We start from the raw sequence: 14,535 nt of genomic DNA, 5'->3' as shown, positions 1-14,535 counted from the left end.
AGATAAAGGTCAAGGAGGGAAGCAGGAAATTATGATCTAGATTCGATACGAGGGTAAGGCTCATACCTTTCTGATACGCACACACACAACGCTCACACACGCCAGGAATACAGTACACGCACCCGCCCGCCCACCTATAGCTTTTTCCAATATTTCTGGAACCCCCAAAATACGGACCGTTCAATTTGGGGCCAGGCCTGGAAATTGGCACGCAAAACTCGGCCAGGGCAGGCTGCAGAATACTAAAGCAAGGGCCAATTAACTTACTTCATAGCAAGAATGCACCCCTGGTCGCACTGTTTTGCCAGTCTCAAAGCACAGTTCAAGCCATCAATTTTGGTTCCCATTCTCCAGCGGAAAGATGGAGAGAGCTAATTTCGCTTCAGCCTGGCCCCTGGCCCAATCATACCTACCCAGCAATCGGGCAGGGGAGGTCCCTACAGCGGTGGGCCCCGTGGTACGAGCTCTTTCCAGCTTGTGGTCTGTGCGTCAATTTTGTAGGACGGGTAAGTACTGACGGGGGTTCTTTTCTAGCAAGGCAAGCTGCAAGCTGGACTCCTCTACGTGGCGATCTGTTTGCTTTTTTCTTTCGTTCCGGGCGCTCCACCTTGATCGGTTTGCGGGCAGGAGGAGGTCCAGAAGAAACAAACAAAAAGAATGCGCCGCACCATTGGTCGGGCGCCGAAATTGCTCCATGACATCAATATTGTAATTAATTATTTTCATGATGCTCCATCCGCCAGAAACTGCCCCCAATCGAACGACGCTGTCTGTACCTTGGGCTAAGTAATAACGAAGGAACAAAGTACCGTGGGCTTCAATTGGGGTCACTTTTTTTTTTGCGCCAACGTCTTTATCGGACCAAGACTAGTTCCAGAGTCTAGAGTAAATTGCAAATTTTGACAGCTCTACTGCATTCTGTACAAGGCCAACGCATGCAATGGAATCTGGCATTTTCGTATTCGAGCTCGCACGTCTCGGCGGCACGGACGGACCACGGCAGACAGTTCAACCCAGCAGGGCTCAGGACATTTCTTTTTCTTTTTACTTTTAGGTTGACTATTTGCTGGATGGTATGCCGCCCCTTGCTGCTTCTATTTACAACAGGCCGCATGCCTGCATTAACCCACTGCGGCAGCCCAATCAATGCAGGCTTTCCCGCGGGTAAAGCAAGCAACCAAAAACAGAAAGTGTTGGATGTCTTTGTTATTCTAGCCCTCTTCCATTTGTCTTTGACCATCAAATTGCGTGATGTTTTCTTATAATCAAATCAACCACTTGAACACCCCCCCTGCTCTCTACGCGCGCCTTTAATTACCTACATCAAAGTCCAAAAAAGACACCAAAGGTCACATCAGACAAACAAAAGCCGAGTGGGGATTGGTTCGTGCGCTTCTTCAGATATATTGGGCCTGCCAAGAAACAAACGTGCAATACCCGCTCCAACAGTAACGTGAGCAACAGCCCGTTTTTGCCTACGGATAGAAAGAAAACACACAGCCTAAGAAAATGTCGCTTTGACTACAGTATGTGACGCAACCCCTGACAAAGACAAAAGAAACTGCATTTAGGTGACCGGGCGCACGTGCAGCAAAGCCACAAGGTTCTGTCATCTCCGAGCTACTAACTTTGCTTGTCTATCACCCGGCTTGGCAACCGGGGCAGCCAACGTACCCCAAGAGAAAAGAAACGCACAAAAGATAAAGGGAGTGTGTATTAGGTAGGGACTTGGTCAGGTAGGGGTCTTGAATGTTTCGTGGTTCAAAACCGGAAACTTTGTCATCGTGGTGATCGAGATGGATCCAGCGGAGCCCTGTGCGTGGCGCGATCCGTTCCCACAGCGCGCCGCGGTTGCCATTTCTCTGCCTTGGCATGCCTAAATTGAAAATGGGCTACGGGGTCGGTCCAGACCTTGAAATCACACAACATCCACAGGCGACAGTCGCAGAACACACTTTTGTCCAGTGGCGCTTTGGAAAGTGGTCTTTTTGGGTGCAACAACAAGTACCATTGCATTTGCAATATGCGCAATGTTGCACAAATTACTGCCCGCCAACATGGGGGTCAAACAAAAAATTTAACTTCAACCTTCCAATATCACCCGCCTAGAGGCATCTTCATGCACCCACCCCTGGATTCGCATGCCCACCTCCCCGATGAGCGTCTCGTACTGCGGCCCGGGGAAGAAGAGCCCGCAATGTGCGCCAACCTCGTCCATGCCCTCCATGTACACGTCTATCCAGCAGCTGTCTCTGCTGCCGTCGCTCTTTTTCCTCGGGAGCATGCAGAACTTGCGCAGTTTCTTGGGCTTCTTCTCCTTGTTCGTGTTGTTGCTGCTGCTGCTGCTAACCAACACGGCCCTGTCGACGTCTGCCTGCTCAAGGTGCTGGTTACCGGCAGCTATGGCGTCGGCGGCTTGCCGGAGCACGATATCCTGGGTGTTGGTTGTATCGTTCCCGTTGCTGTCCTCGCGCTGAGTATCCTCTGCCGCCACCCCTCCGTCCCCGCCACCCTCGTTTCGACCTTGCCCCTTCTCATCCTTCTCCTTCTGCTTTGCTTTTTCCTTAGCCTCCTTCTCACGCTTTTTCTCCTCCTGTTGCAGCCTCTTCTGCTCCTCCTTTTCTCGCTTCTGCTTCTCCTTCTCCCTCTTGGACCTCTCCTTCTCGATGGCCTTGTCCCGTTCCTTGATCGCCTTGATCCGCGCCTTGACGTCCTGCTCGTACTTTTTGAAGGCCTGCTTATGCTCCTTGTCTAGACGCTTGCGTTCTTCGGGACTTGCGTCCTCGGGTATGTTCAACCTTTGCGGTTCCTGGGGCGCTGGCGGGATCGTGCTCTCATCATTCTCGGGCTTATCTGAGGACGTCTCGTCTGCTGTGTTCGGGGCTGGCCGTTGGGGAAGTGGTGGGGGTGCTTCTTCTTCGGGATTTGGCGAAATAGATCTGAGCTCTGGCGTGCTGGTGCCCGATTCATATGCCGGCGGTGGTGTTTCTGGGTCTGTCCGCTCATGTGGCAGATCTGTATTTGATGCAGAGGATCCGTTCGCCTCTCTGTTATGCCCGGTTTCCTGCGCCTTTCCAGTGCTAGCACCGGCGATTCCAGAGGCAGTAGGGTTGGGCGAATCTCCGTGATGCTTGATTGGTATTATCGAGGTTGTGAGCTGCGGCGAGTCTGACGCCCTGTCTGGCGCGTCCAAATGACCACCAGTAGTCGTAACAGCACCTGTAGCCGCTTCCGCAGTCGTCCTGTTGACTTCCAAACTAGTCGTCGAGTTGTCCCTAGAGTGCGACCTCTGAAGCGGCGACTTAGACCCGTCCTTCGGCTCCTTGGACTCCTTGGGCCTCCCCGTCGACGCCGTGTAGTAATTCACGAACCTGACCCTCGTCTCCATACCCTCATCCTCCAGCTCTCGAATCGCGTCGTACCTGGCATGCAGACCCTTCAGATCCGCGAGGCACTTGCCGAACTGCAGGTGCCGCACTATGTGATCCGTCGCGGCGTCGATGAGGTTCTCGCCCTCGAGCTTGCGCTTCTGGGCAAAATGCCACACGTTTCGGAGGAAGCCACGGTCCTTGAACTGGACGTCGTTGAAAAACGGCGGATTGTAGTGCGGGTCCGACTTGCCCACCGCCGTGGCCGACCTGCCGATGCTGATGATACTATCGAGCGCCGACGGCTGCGCGGCTGGCCTGCCGCTGTAACTGCCAACGGTCCCTTGGCTCACGTTGGACTGGAAATAAGAGGCCCCCGTGGATGAGCTTGCCGCCGACGGCGCCGGGCTCAGCTCGCTCAGGTCGCCGTGCAGCGATGGTTCCGGCGAGAGGCTAGACGATGGGCTGAGCGCCGGGAAGTTCGGAGTAGACGGCGCCGCTCCGAGCCGGCCGCGCTGGTCCGCCTCCGCCCAGGCGTCCTTGCCGGGAGGCTCGGGCGACTTCCTAAACAGGCTCGCGATGCCGGCGGTAATGATGCCCGGGTGCAGGCCCAAAAATGGCGAATCTAATGAGACCGTACCTAGGATCCTATGCCTCCGAACTCGTCGCCCACCACCCTGCACCCCTGGCGCCGGCAGCAAGACGACATCGGCAGCCAGCAGGCCACCCATCGAGTGGCCGACGAGGACGACATCGGTGGTCGGACCCTCGTGGGGTGAGAGCCAGCGGCTAAAGTTCTCGGTGGCGACGTCGATGGTGCGGTACGTCTTGTAGCGCGGATATATCTTCGTGTGGACGGCGTGGGTTTCCGCTAGCGACTCGCGAAGGAACTCGTGCATGTGGGCCGGGAACCGCTGGAACGAAGTGTCGTTGCCCATGAAGCCGTGGATGTAGACCACGAGCAACGTGCGCCGCGGGTCCTGGTGCCCCGCAGCCGCACCGAACTCCTCCGTGCTGTCCATCTCTTTTTTTGCCGTTTTGTTGCGGTGGTGGCGTTTTGTTAGTCGGCAAAAACGAACGGTTATATGCCCGTTTACATCCGGGTTTCGACTGAACTGCGTCTAAACTTTTTTGGTATTGTTTTTATTTTCAGGCCGTCGTTGTCGATGTGGGTCAAAATAAGCTGGTTTAAGCAGTACTTCGTAGGTATGTAGTTTGGTAAGCTTGATGAATGAACGAAAGCAGTCAAATGACTGAACTGCCTATATCGGAGCTGGGGTCGAAAAGAAGCTGCTCATCCTGAGAACGACAAGAAATATAATGTCTCTACTCTTCTCTGGGCAATTAACCAGCGACTAGCTCTCCGAATCACCTGGCAACTGGTTATTCAGTTCCCGGGTCCCATATTCTTATCGAATTGTAGCATCTCATCTGCTCAGTATGCAAATCAGCGGTAGCTATAGCCGCTACAGAAGAACGGTAGACATGGATCACAGCTCTATGCCCCACCGTGTGCTTCCTTGTCAAATCAAGATTGACGTCACACTGCAGCACAGCAACCCAAAAGCATTGCGTGGCAGGCTCGTTTACAACCGCCTCCTAGAGCTAGTCCAGGTACCTTGCCTTGGGTTGCAAGTAGCAATATCTGATTGGGGCATCCGACTGCTTCAAGTGCGGGCGAGGACAGGAATATGCGGGCTTTAAAAAAAGCAAGCCTAACTACGTTCAGGGACTATGCAGCCATGTTCCTTTCACGGCAATGATAATACCAACGTGGATTTCGCACTGCATCTTCCATAAATCTCACTCACTCACTTGACAAAAGACGCTTTGTTTGTTTGCCTATAGAGAGCATATAAACACTCGAAGAGCCGACCAAGCAAACAAACCGAAAGTGATGGGCACTCCTACTCAGAAGTCGTCCACCTATTCCCCCAGACGTGACAACACGAGCGGCCGAAGCTTTTCAGACCGCACTGCTGTGTAGGGACCCAGATCATCCTAACAGCCCCGCGATCAAGTAAGTACAATAAAAAAATCCAAGGATTTTGGGTACCTGCCAGCCAATCCTACCTCCCTCCTGTAGACATTCCGACAAGCCGAAAACCAGGCCCCTTTCTCGTCTTCCCACACCCAGTGATCGACCTTGGAAACAGGTAACGATGCGTGATCTTGTGTAATGAATATTGAATAAACCGATGAAATATGTTTTGTGGTATTTTGCAAAGAGTAAGACCCCCCCGACTAGGAAAAAAAAAGAGCAAGAAAAAGAAAACAACAGTTAGGAAGGAGGAAAGAGAGAAATGCATTTTTCATTATTGCATCAATTTCCTTGTGCCGTTGAATCCCCAACGCCATGCTGTAAAGAGGATATAGAATCAGGAAGTGGAAAGAAGCCAAAAAGACGACGTCAATAGACGCAAGACGGAACGGGACCCAAAGACCAGTCAGATCTTTGCAGCCTTGTTCGTACCCAAACCGGCTCACCCTGGTCGAATAGTTGACGGATATATACCGGGGTATTAACCAGTAGCTGCGTCTCTCTCGCTGTGGGCATCGAGAAAGACCACTGGACAGACAATCCAGGTTTGAGTTTTGATGGCCGCTGAACTTTTTGTATGAGAGTTTGTGTATCATTCCGACGAGGGCTGGATAGGGTGGCTCCTCAGTGAAACTGGGCATGCCAAACTTCACAATGTGGTTATGAGAGTACGGAAGTGTAAACTCAAGTATCACATCAGGAGCATTCTCTCTTATCGATTGCTCGGAGAGAAATGCGAGGTTTGACGACGAAATCCCTGAGCATCGTCGTCTCGCTGTGTTTTCGCTCTCGCTTGAACGGTGGTGCAAACATTCTGTAGCCGACATTGGCAGACGTGTTTGATCTAGCCCATTGTACTGGACACGTTATGCACCCACCATGCCGGGCCCGTAGTTTTGCTGGCGAACGGCAGAAGGATAGTTCTGGGCGGGAGTGCCAGGGTTCTGCAGACGGTCAGTATCAACATGCATGAAGTTGAGAGGGCTGAGACCGAGAATATGCACCTTTTTCCTTCGTTTCTGCCCGCCATCACCCTCGCCTGTAGAATAGCCAACATCTGCCCCCGGATCATCATCCGTAAAGGCTTCACTGTAGCCTTCGAAGCTGCTATCACCGTAGCTTCGCTTCTTCCCAACCCTACGTATCCGGGCTGCCTCACCAGCGGGCGGCTGAGAACCTTTGGGTCTGTTTAATGGTGGGAGGTTAAGAGGTGTGTTTGGTGCGGTGACCTTGGCCGATGAGGTTTGCTTGGCAGCTTTGTCCAAATCACCCAACACAGACGTGTCCCAGTCCTTTTTGGAAATAGGACCCCTCGCCATTGTAGTCGCACGTGAAAGATTTTGTAGTGCCTCATTTGATAGTCCGGCAGTGATGTCTTTCCCGTGGACTTCAGTGTTAATCCAATCCTCTGCCGGTGCAAAGTACATTGCTAATAAGCTGCTCGGGTCCTCATGGTTTTTCTTGACAGCATCGAAGTGACCGGCAACTCCAAGTTTCTTGATATGACCCTTGTACGTCTTGCGCATCGCATTTTTCTCACCATTCGGCAAGACGCGGGCAACTTCGGCGGCGATACCTGTAAGGCCAAACGCTTCGAAAAGGTCGTCTGACATGCGAGGGAACGAAGACACATGCTCTGCAACGGGTTCAAGCGATGTTAACTCAAAGAGAAATCCAGTCATCACAGGTGGGCATGGGAAAATTCTACACGGGGAGCAGTAGTCTAGCGCTGGGGCGTGGTGCAATGCCCGCGCCGACTATGACAGACCCGGGGATGCGAGGTAGGTACGTGCAAGTCCTGAGAAGGGAAGCCTTACGAGTTCTGCAAAGCAGGTATTTTTCGCCAACATCCATGTGCAGGTTTTCAATACCGAGTCTGCGGTCCTCGATATGGGCCTTCTTATGGTCTCTGTCTCCGCCATCTTCGAGCGCTCGCTTGCGCTTTTGGGGCGTATCATCGCCCATTATGATATCGGGGTTCATCTCGGATGGAAGACAGCTGCCGGTGACGGAATGAGCAGGTGTCGGAAGATTTGTGGTCGTTGATGTCATGGACGAGTTCAGACTCGTAGACGGATCGCTTATGCTCGGGGACGTTTGCGAGGGACTCTGCGGGGTCTGAGGATGGAAGGACATGATGGTCGAGCGCAGACTGCGATTTGAGTATTGTTCGAAAATACCCAGCCTCTGTGTTCGAACCGTGGCCAAGAAACTCTTGATAAGCTAGTTCGCAGAGATTGTTGAATCCCGGTCGGTCAAATCTACGTCTCGGCCAAGCGGGCAACCAAGATAGAAAAAAAAAAAGAATCGAAAAAAAAAAAGAATCGAAAAAAAAAAATTCGACACGATCAAAGGAGTCCGTCGCGCAAACCCTCTAGGAGCTGCAAACTGATGCTACCGATGCGCCTGGCCGAAAAACTGAAGTCTCAAAATTGCTGTCCGCGGTGGCAAGTCGCGCCAGAATGCCGACGGCAATCGCTTTGGGTCGTCGAAACCGTCATGCACAGGTCGTCTTCGGCGGGCCCCGAAGTCGGTCGTTCGGTCGGTGCGGAAGGTGAAAAGGACTCGTAAATGGCGAAAACTCGTCGGGCGGAAGTTTTCGCGCAGGCTGGATGATGGCTCGTCGGGCGACTTGGCGGTAAAAAGTCGTCGTTGTGGGTGATGAATAACCGATCAAGATCGGTTTGAGGTTGGCAGTGGATGAAGCGAAAGGTTCTGGCAAAGAGGCGGGATTGACTGGCTGTAGGCTGCAAGGGTGACCCACTTTACTACTTGCCCGTGTTTTGCCCAATCGGCTGGGTCCTCCGGCCGAGTGGAGACACCCAAGTAAAGTCACTTGATCAGCCTGTCTTGTCGCTCACTGTGCGTGGGCGACGAAGGTAAAATTCCTTCCTACAACACTAGCTGCCGTCCTGATTCGATGAACTGTTCCGGATCACACTTCAGGTTGAATGACGGCCTGGCTCCCAGTGATGTGTCTCAAGGATCCCTTCTTTGTTACCTTATGAAACCTAGCAGGTCCGTCGGCTTTTTTTTTTTTTTTTGCACGACTTTAGGTGCACGGATTGAAAGCACTTTGTTGAGTCCAGGCGAGCATCTGGCCCCAGCGATTAATGGGACCGTCACCGCACGTGCTGCTGTTCTATCCCATTCTAGCTCATTTTCCGTGGCCTATCTTTTGTTGTATTTTTAATCGGCGATTGTCAAGGCAACAGACCATGGAGCATCCCCACATCTCCTGCACAGTATTTGAATGGGTTTTCCTTTGGTTCTCCTCGGACGGATAAACAGGAACTGTCGCTGAACGCAGAAAATTCCAATATAACATAATTACAAGATAAAGAAAACTATACAAAGAAACTTGGCCTAAACAAAAGAAAGAAAAAAATTGTCACAAACGGCCTGCAAAATCGATCACCGCGGCTTACGCAACTTTGGTAGGACACCCTCGGCTGGCATTCGCGTCGCGTCTAGTGCAACGGAATAAGACTCTGACCACCCGCTGTTTGCACAGACAGAGGCAAGAGACGCATCACGCAGAAAGGCGGCTGGCAATTGTAGCGCATATACGGTATTGGCCAACCAATCTGGCCAGTGGATGGGAGGCAAAAAGGGATACTTAATTGATTGATCATTTCTAATGAATACCCTGAGAAAATATCAATACGGATAGGTGTAAACGCTTGTTCAGAAAGTGTGACGTATGTTGGGTGTTCGATGTTGTCATAAAATAATAAAACTATCACCGAATAGCCAAAGCTGTTTCTATAGTTGGTTATAGAACAAAATGCACGGAGCATCGAGATAATAGGAAGAGTTGGGATGGCGTTTGCAGATCGAACAGTTCACACAGTACCGCTTCCTGTGTTGTTGTGCTAATATCTGCCAAACCCAAGCAAGCCCAAGGTTCAGTTGGTTTGAGTGTGTGTACCACAGATTGGGCGAGAGGCTGTTATGGAGGGTGGAAGGGAGACAGACACAATACAGGTTCAGCATGTAATTAAGAAGCTGCCAGAAATGTGATTGAACCAAGATAACTTATCATGAAGTTACCAAGACATGAGAATTTTGCAACAATACCAATCGACATCAATTCAGCTGTTGTTATTATCGCTCGGCAAGCAAGAACGGACTTAAGCCCGAGCCTTGAGTCGGACGAATTCGGGGGCTCCACGCCGACGTGGGGTTTTTGGGAGGACTGGCTTGTATGATTCATACCACGCTCAATTAGTCCTAGCGCCAGAGAACCGTTTACCCGGGCTATCTACCTCAGGTAAGATGCTGCATCATGTCTCTCATGCATAGTCATCATCTTGTCCATTCGTCCGCGCTGCTTGCCGTGAAACCAATGAAGCCATAGAATCATATTTGGCAGCAGGTGAAGCAAATAAGGCATGGGAGAAGAGATTGGCACAGAGACCCCGGAGAGAGAAGAAAAAAAAAATCCGTGCTCCTCCTAGGCTGAAGCGTCCAAATTGTCTCGACAATACCCGCTGCTTCTTACCTTGTCCGTCCAAACTCTGAGCATCATTGCCAAGCATTGGATATATCTGATTAAAGCCAACCACTAATGGCCACAATGTCATCGCCAGCAGCCAATGCCGACGAGCATACACCGCTGCTCGACGGTGATGTTCCCAATGTACCAGTACCTGGTCAGCAGCCACCGCCGGCACAGTCGGACGGCGATGATGAAGTCACGGTGGTGCAGGACGAAATGTCCAAAACAAAACTTTACTTCATTCTGGGGACATCATATGTGGGCGTCTTTTTGGGTGCAGTAGATGGCACAATATTCGCGACCCTCTCAGGGCAAATCTCGAGCGAGTTCAAGTCGCTGAGTCTCATGTCATGGCTGGCAACCGCTTACCTGATCGCCAATGCTGCCTTCCAGCCCATCTCGGGCCGCATGACTGACCTCTTCGGTCGCGGACCCGGTCTCGTCTTCAGCAACATCATGTTCGCGGCGGGTAACCTGATCTGCGGTCTGGCGCAGACTGGTGAAATAATGATCCTCGGCCGCGTGGTTGCCGGCATCGGCGGCGGCGGGCTCATGTCCATCTCGACCTTCTTGGGGTCGGATCTCATCCCTCTGAGACAGCGCGGCGTTTTCCAAGGGATTGGAAACGTCGCGTACGGCTCCGGTGCCATGCTCGGTGGTGTCTTTGGCGGATTCATCAACGACAAGACGGCCTTGGGCTGGCGTCTTGCCTTCCTGGTCCAAGTGCCTGTTGTACTGATCTCGGCTGCTCTTTGCTTTGCCCTGATTCGAATTCCGCCAAAGGTCTCCAACCGGTCGCTCATCTCAAGGATCGACTTCACCGGCGTCGCACTCACAATCTCGTTCCTGGTGCTTTTGCTGCTGGGTCTGAACGCAGGAGGCAACCTGGTCCCGTGGTCGCACCCCCTCGTTCTGACCACTATTCCATTGTCGATTGTCATGTTTCTCGGGTTCATCTGGTGGGAGTCCAGAACGCCACAGCCCGTCATACCAGTTCGCCTGCTCGTTGACCGGACCATACTTACGGCCTGCTTCACCAACCTCTTCTGCTCCATGGCGATTTTCATGGTTATTTTCTACATTCCTCTCTACTTGCAGGTCCTCGGCTACACCACGGCCGACGCGGGGCTACGACTGATCGGCACACCTATAGGGACGGCCATATCGTCCGTCGTGGGCGGCTATGCCATGAAGAAGACGGGCAGGTACCTCGGGTTGGGCATAAGCGTGCTGCTGATCAAGGCCGTCGGGCTCGCGGTGATCTGCACGCTGGGGAGGGACTCGAACAGCTGGACGCCCATGGCCGGTCTCTTCCTGGTCGGCATGGGCTACGGGGCCATGCTGACCATCACCATGGTGGCTTGCGTGGCCGCGGTCGACCACTCGCAGCAGGCGGTGGTGACGTCGGCCACCTACGCCTTCCGCTCCATCGGCTCGACCCTCGGCATCACCGTCGCGTCGGCCATCTACCAGAACGAGCTGCGCAGGGGTTTGTGGCAGCGCTTTGGTCACCTGCCGGGTGCGGCAGAGGAGATTGGGCGCATCAGGGACGACCTTGGCGAGCTCAAGAGGCTGCCGGACGGGTGGAAGGATGGCGTCATTGACTCCTTTATGGAGGGCTTCTCCGGTGTTTGGTACATGGCGCTCAGTCTCGGTCTGCTGGCCCTTGTGTGCATCTCGCTCATGAGACAGCACACGCTGCATGATACGCTGGCTCGGAAGTGATTGATTGGATCACTGTCTTGCTTGTGTGACCACAAAGAGACCGCATCACGGTCTATCGCCAGTTTTTTTTTCTTTTTTTTTTCTTTTTTTTTTCCAACTCTCAACATGACTGATGCAATTTCTCGGCTGAGCTCAAGTCTAGTAGTGCATGACAAGAAGGAGAACCTCACATGACTGTTTGTTCATGATTTCGCTCCAAATTTCTTGCTACAAGCCTGGGCTGAGTAGGAGCCTGTTGCAATCTAGACTGCATCTATTACTGCCGGATTTGGGGTGATTGAGTGCCTACCTTTCAACACACTTCCGCAATGTTATGCCATGGGGATTACTAGGGTACTGCTAATTCATCAAAAGCAACAACTGGGGAAATCATTGCAGGAGCAATAATGAGCACATTATAGGGTAAACATAGAGTCAGTCACAAAAAATGCAATTCAGGCCTGAAGAAATATACTAAAATAAAGCAGAAAAGAGAGTCATAACGCAAACGTAATAAATGGTATCTGAATGCTATCTTTGGATCTTATTCAGAAGATCTCGTGGTGAATGGTCTACGTATTTCTAAAATAGGTCTAGGTAACCACCGCGACTTCGGCGCCCTCAACCCAGCCTATCCTTCAGCATCTGCTCCATAAGGTTCCACAACCTCTCCCCAAGCTCATCATCCTGCGCCTTGCTGCTCGGGCTCGTCACCTTCTTGTCCGGCACGATATACTGCCCACTGATCTCCTGCTCCTCAATCTCCTTGCTGGTGGTGGCGAACAGAGCAGGCCGGCATCCCTGCGACACGGGATCCTTCAAGAACGGCCTGACAATGGCGTGGCCAACCACTCCGAGCGTTCCGTACGCCTCCTCGGCTTGCAGCTGCTGATCCGTCGCGACGGCGCCGGGGTGCACGGCGTTGATGAAGACGCTTTGGCCGGGCTGGAAGCCCAGTTCGCCGGCTTCTTTCCTGCGCTGGAGCGCCCGCGCGAGCAGGATCAGGGCGAGCTTGGTACGGTTGTACAGCTGGGTCGGACCAATGTCGTTGTTGATCTCGGCCTCGTCCTTGAACTGCGCACCGCCGTCGGCGGCCTTGTGCAGGTCGGAGGATTCGAAGACCAGGCGGGCGCCCGGCGTCTTTTGCAGGCGAGGAAGGAGCTTCTTCAGGAGGAGAAATTGCGAGAGGATGTTGACTTGGAAGTGGGAATCAATCTTGTCCTTTGTTTCGTTGTATACTCCGACGCCGAGACCTGCGTTGAGGACGAGCTGGGTGAGTGTGTTAATTTGTCAGCCACCATCGTGTAAACGTTTGATATGCGGTCCAAGGCATCACTGACTCCATCGAGCTTATCCTGCGACCTGGCCAACTCATTGGCAACCTTTTCCGTAAACTTGAGATCCTCAAAATCGCACTTGACCCAGTGAGCCTTGGATGCGTCTCCGTACTCCTTCAGCTCTTCGAGCGCAGACTGGGCATGCTCCTCCTTGTTCGACAAGATGGTGACGTTGTCGGCCTTGTGCTGGAGCAAATGCGCAGCAATACCAAAGCCTATTCCAGCCGAACCTCCGGTCACGATGTAATGCTGTTGGAGATATCAGAACATGTTCTTTCCGCTTGCATTAAAATCTGGAGGTGACGTACCTTGCCAGACAAGTCAGGTATGTCCTTGTCCGGGTTGAATGTGTTACTGCCAGGTATGAGGGATGACATTTTGCGGTATCTTTGCGTGTTGCTAGACAATGTAATTTTTGCGTGATTCAATTTCAGGTTGCGGGTAATTCTCAATGATAAACTCATCTTGTACTCAGGGAAGAATCAAATTGTTTCTGGGCTTGCAGCTAAAAACTCCTATAAACCTTTGTGTCCCAACCTCATGTATAAGAGTTCCGTAATTTTGGAAAGAAGAAGGGTCATTATGACAGTCTTGAAGTCATGATCTGCCGATGATGCCACATTCAAAGGGAAATCAAGCAATGAATGATCGCGATGTGTGCGATCTTGCAGTTGAAATGACGCACATCATTTTATAGATTGGTGGCCAACTAGCACCCGAGATCTCAGTTCTGACAAGCCTCGTTCCATATCGGGTCGGAAATCGATTGAACCAAACTACAAAACTGCGTTTTCGCGGTCAAAATCTCTTGGCAATCAACATAGAGGTACGTACTCTACCAAATACTTGCAAACTGGTCATCGCTTGCCGTGGCCACTACAGCAAAGGCATGCTAATGCCACATCGCTTGTCGACAAAGCTTTCTTGCATCTCCAACAGGAAATATTGCCACTTGATCAGATGCAAGTCCTCCATTATATTTGGACTGGTATTTTGTTTTCTTTTTTCCTCATAAAGGATTGAAATCTTCAAGTCGCGTGGGTAACAATTAGTTCTAGAACTAATAGATATCGATCCCCAGGTGTGGGCAATCCTCCAGTTCTAGAACAAGAATAGTCGTTGGATGATCAGCATGCACTCTTAGGATCGTCCCCGCAGGGTTTTCTGATTCGGTGCCTGGACTTTAGAATGGCAAAGGTAAACCTAGTCTCAGCGTCAACAGTTGCCGACCTTGATCGATGGGGTTCTTTTTTCTTCTTCTTCTTCTTCTTCCACAACAGGTATTGGGCCATTGCAACAAACGTGGATTGTGTCAGCCGAACAACGTACGGCGAGCGATCTTCCAATTATCGCTTGCAAATCCCAAAGACACTACACTTCATTTACCTTGGTAGTCAAGTCAGTACTTTCTTGGGTTATCGCTGTATCATGCCCGAACAAGGGATACAATGCTTGCGTACCCAAGCAGTGGTGCATCCCTTGATGTATGCTGGATTACTATCAAAGACCTCGGGATTGGATTGGAGCCAAATACAGGAAAGACGAGAGACTTGTTTCAGGTCCAATATACCTACCACTTGGCAA

General features: G+C 51.8%; 4 protein-coding genes across 5 annotated transcripts; 1 reads left to right on the top strand and 3 right to left on the bottom strand.

The window, feature by feature from the left end:
* Window positions 1–1,486: 1,486 nt before the first annotated feature.
* On the bottom strand, window positions 1,487–4,751 carry MGG_07446 (uncharacterized protein). The gene has a single exon (XM_003711296.1). The coding sequence runs from the start codon at window positions 4,388–4,390 to the stop codon at window positions 2,084–2,086; it is 2,307 nt and encodes a 768-aa protein (XP_003711344.1). The 5' UTR covers window positions 4,391–4,751; the 3' UTR covers window positions 1,487–2,083.
* A 377-nt stretch (window positions 4,752–5,128) lies between these two features.
* On the bottom strand, window positions 5,129–8,099 carry MGG_07445 (the record flags this gene model as incomplete). Of its 2 annotated transcripts, XM_003711294.1 has the most annotated exons (3): window positions 5,129–6,353; window positions 6,414–7,045; window positions 7,227–8,099. In XM_003711294.1, 3 exons carry the CDS (start codon window positions 7,543–7,545, stop codon window positions 6,276–6,278), a joined length of 1,029 nt encoding a protein of 342 aa, XP_003711342.1. The 2 variants fall into 2 exon arrangements, with proteins under 2 accessions (XP_003711342.1, XP_003711343.1); XM_003711295.1 differs by having other exon boundaries at window positions 6,276–7,045; window positions 7,227–7,545.
* A 1,578-nt stretch (window positions 8,100–9,677) lies between these two features.
* MGG_07444 (multidrug resistance protein fnx1) lies at window positions 9,678–12,142 on the top strand. The gene has a single exon (XM_003711293.1). The coding sequence runs from the start codon at window positions 9,980–9,982 to the stop codon at window positions 11,633–11,635; it is 1,656 nt and encodes a 551-aa protein (XP_003711341.1). The 5' UTR covers window positions 9,678–9,979; the 3' UTR covers window positions 11,636–12,142.
* MGG_07443 (uncharacterized protein) lies at window positions 12,074–13,611 on the bottom strand. The gene is made up of 3 exons (XM_003711292.1): window positions 13,260–13,611; window positions 12,955–13,200; window positions 12,074–12,883 (listed from the first exon to the last, which is right to left on the bottom strand). Exons 1-3 carry the CDS (start codon window positions 13,413–13,415, stop codon window positions 12,236–12,238), a joined length of 1,050 nt encoding a protein of 349 aa, XP_003711340.1. The 5' UTR covers window positions 13,416–13,611; the 3' UTR covers window positions 12,074–12,235.
* Between the last annotated feature and the right edge of the window lie 924 nt (window positions 13,612–14,535).

Source organism: Pyricularia oryzae, chromosome 3 (assembly GCF_000002495.2).
Source record: "Pyricularia oryzae 70-15 chromosome 3, whole genome shotgun sequence".
In the NCBI taxonomy this organism is placed as follows: domain Eukaryota; kingdom Fungi; phylum Ascomycota; class Sordariomycetes; order Magnaporthales; family Pyriculariaceae; genus Pyricularia; species Pyricularia oryzae.
This window is presented reverse-complemented; position numbering and strand designations above follow the sequence as displayed.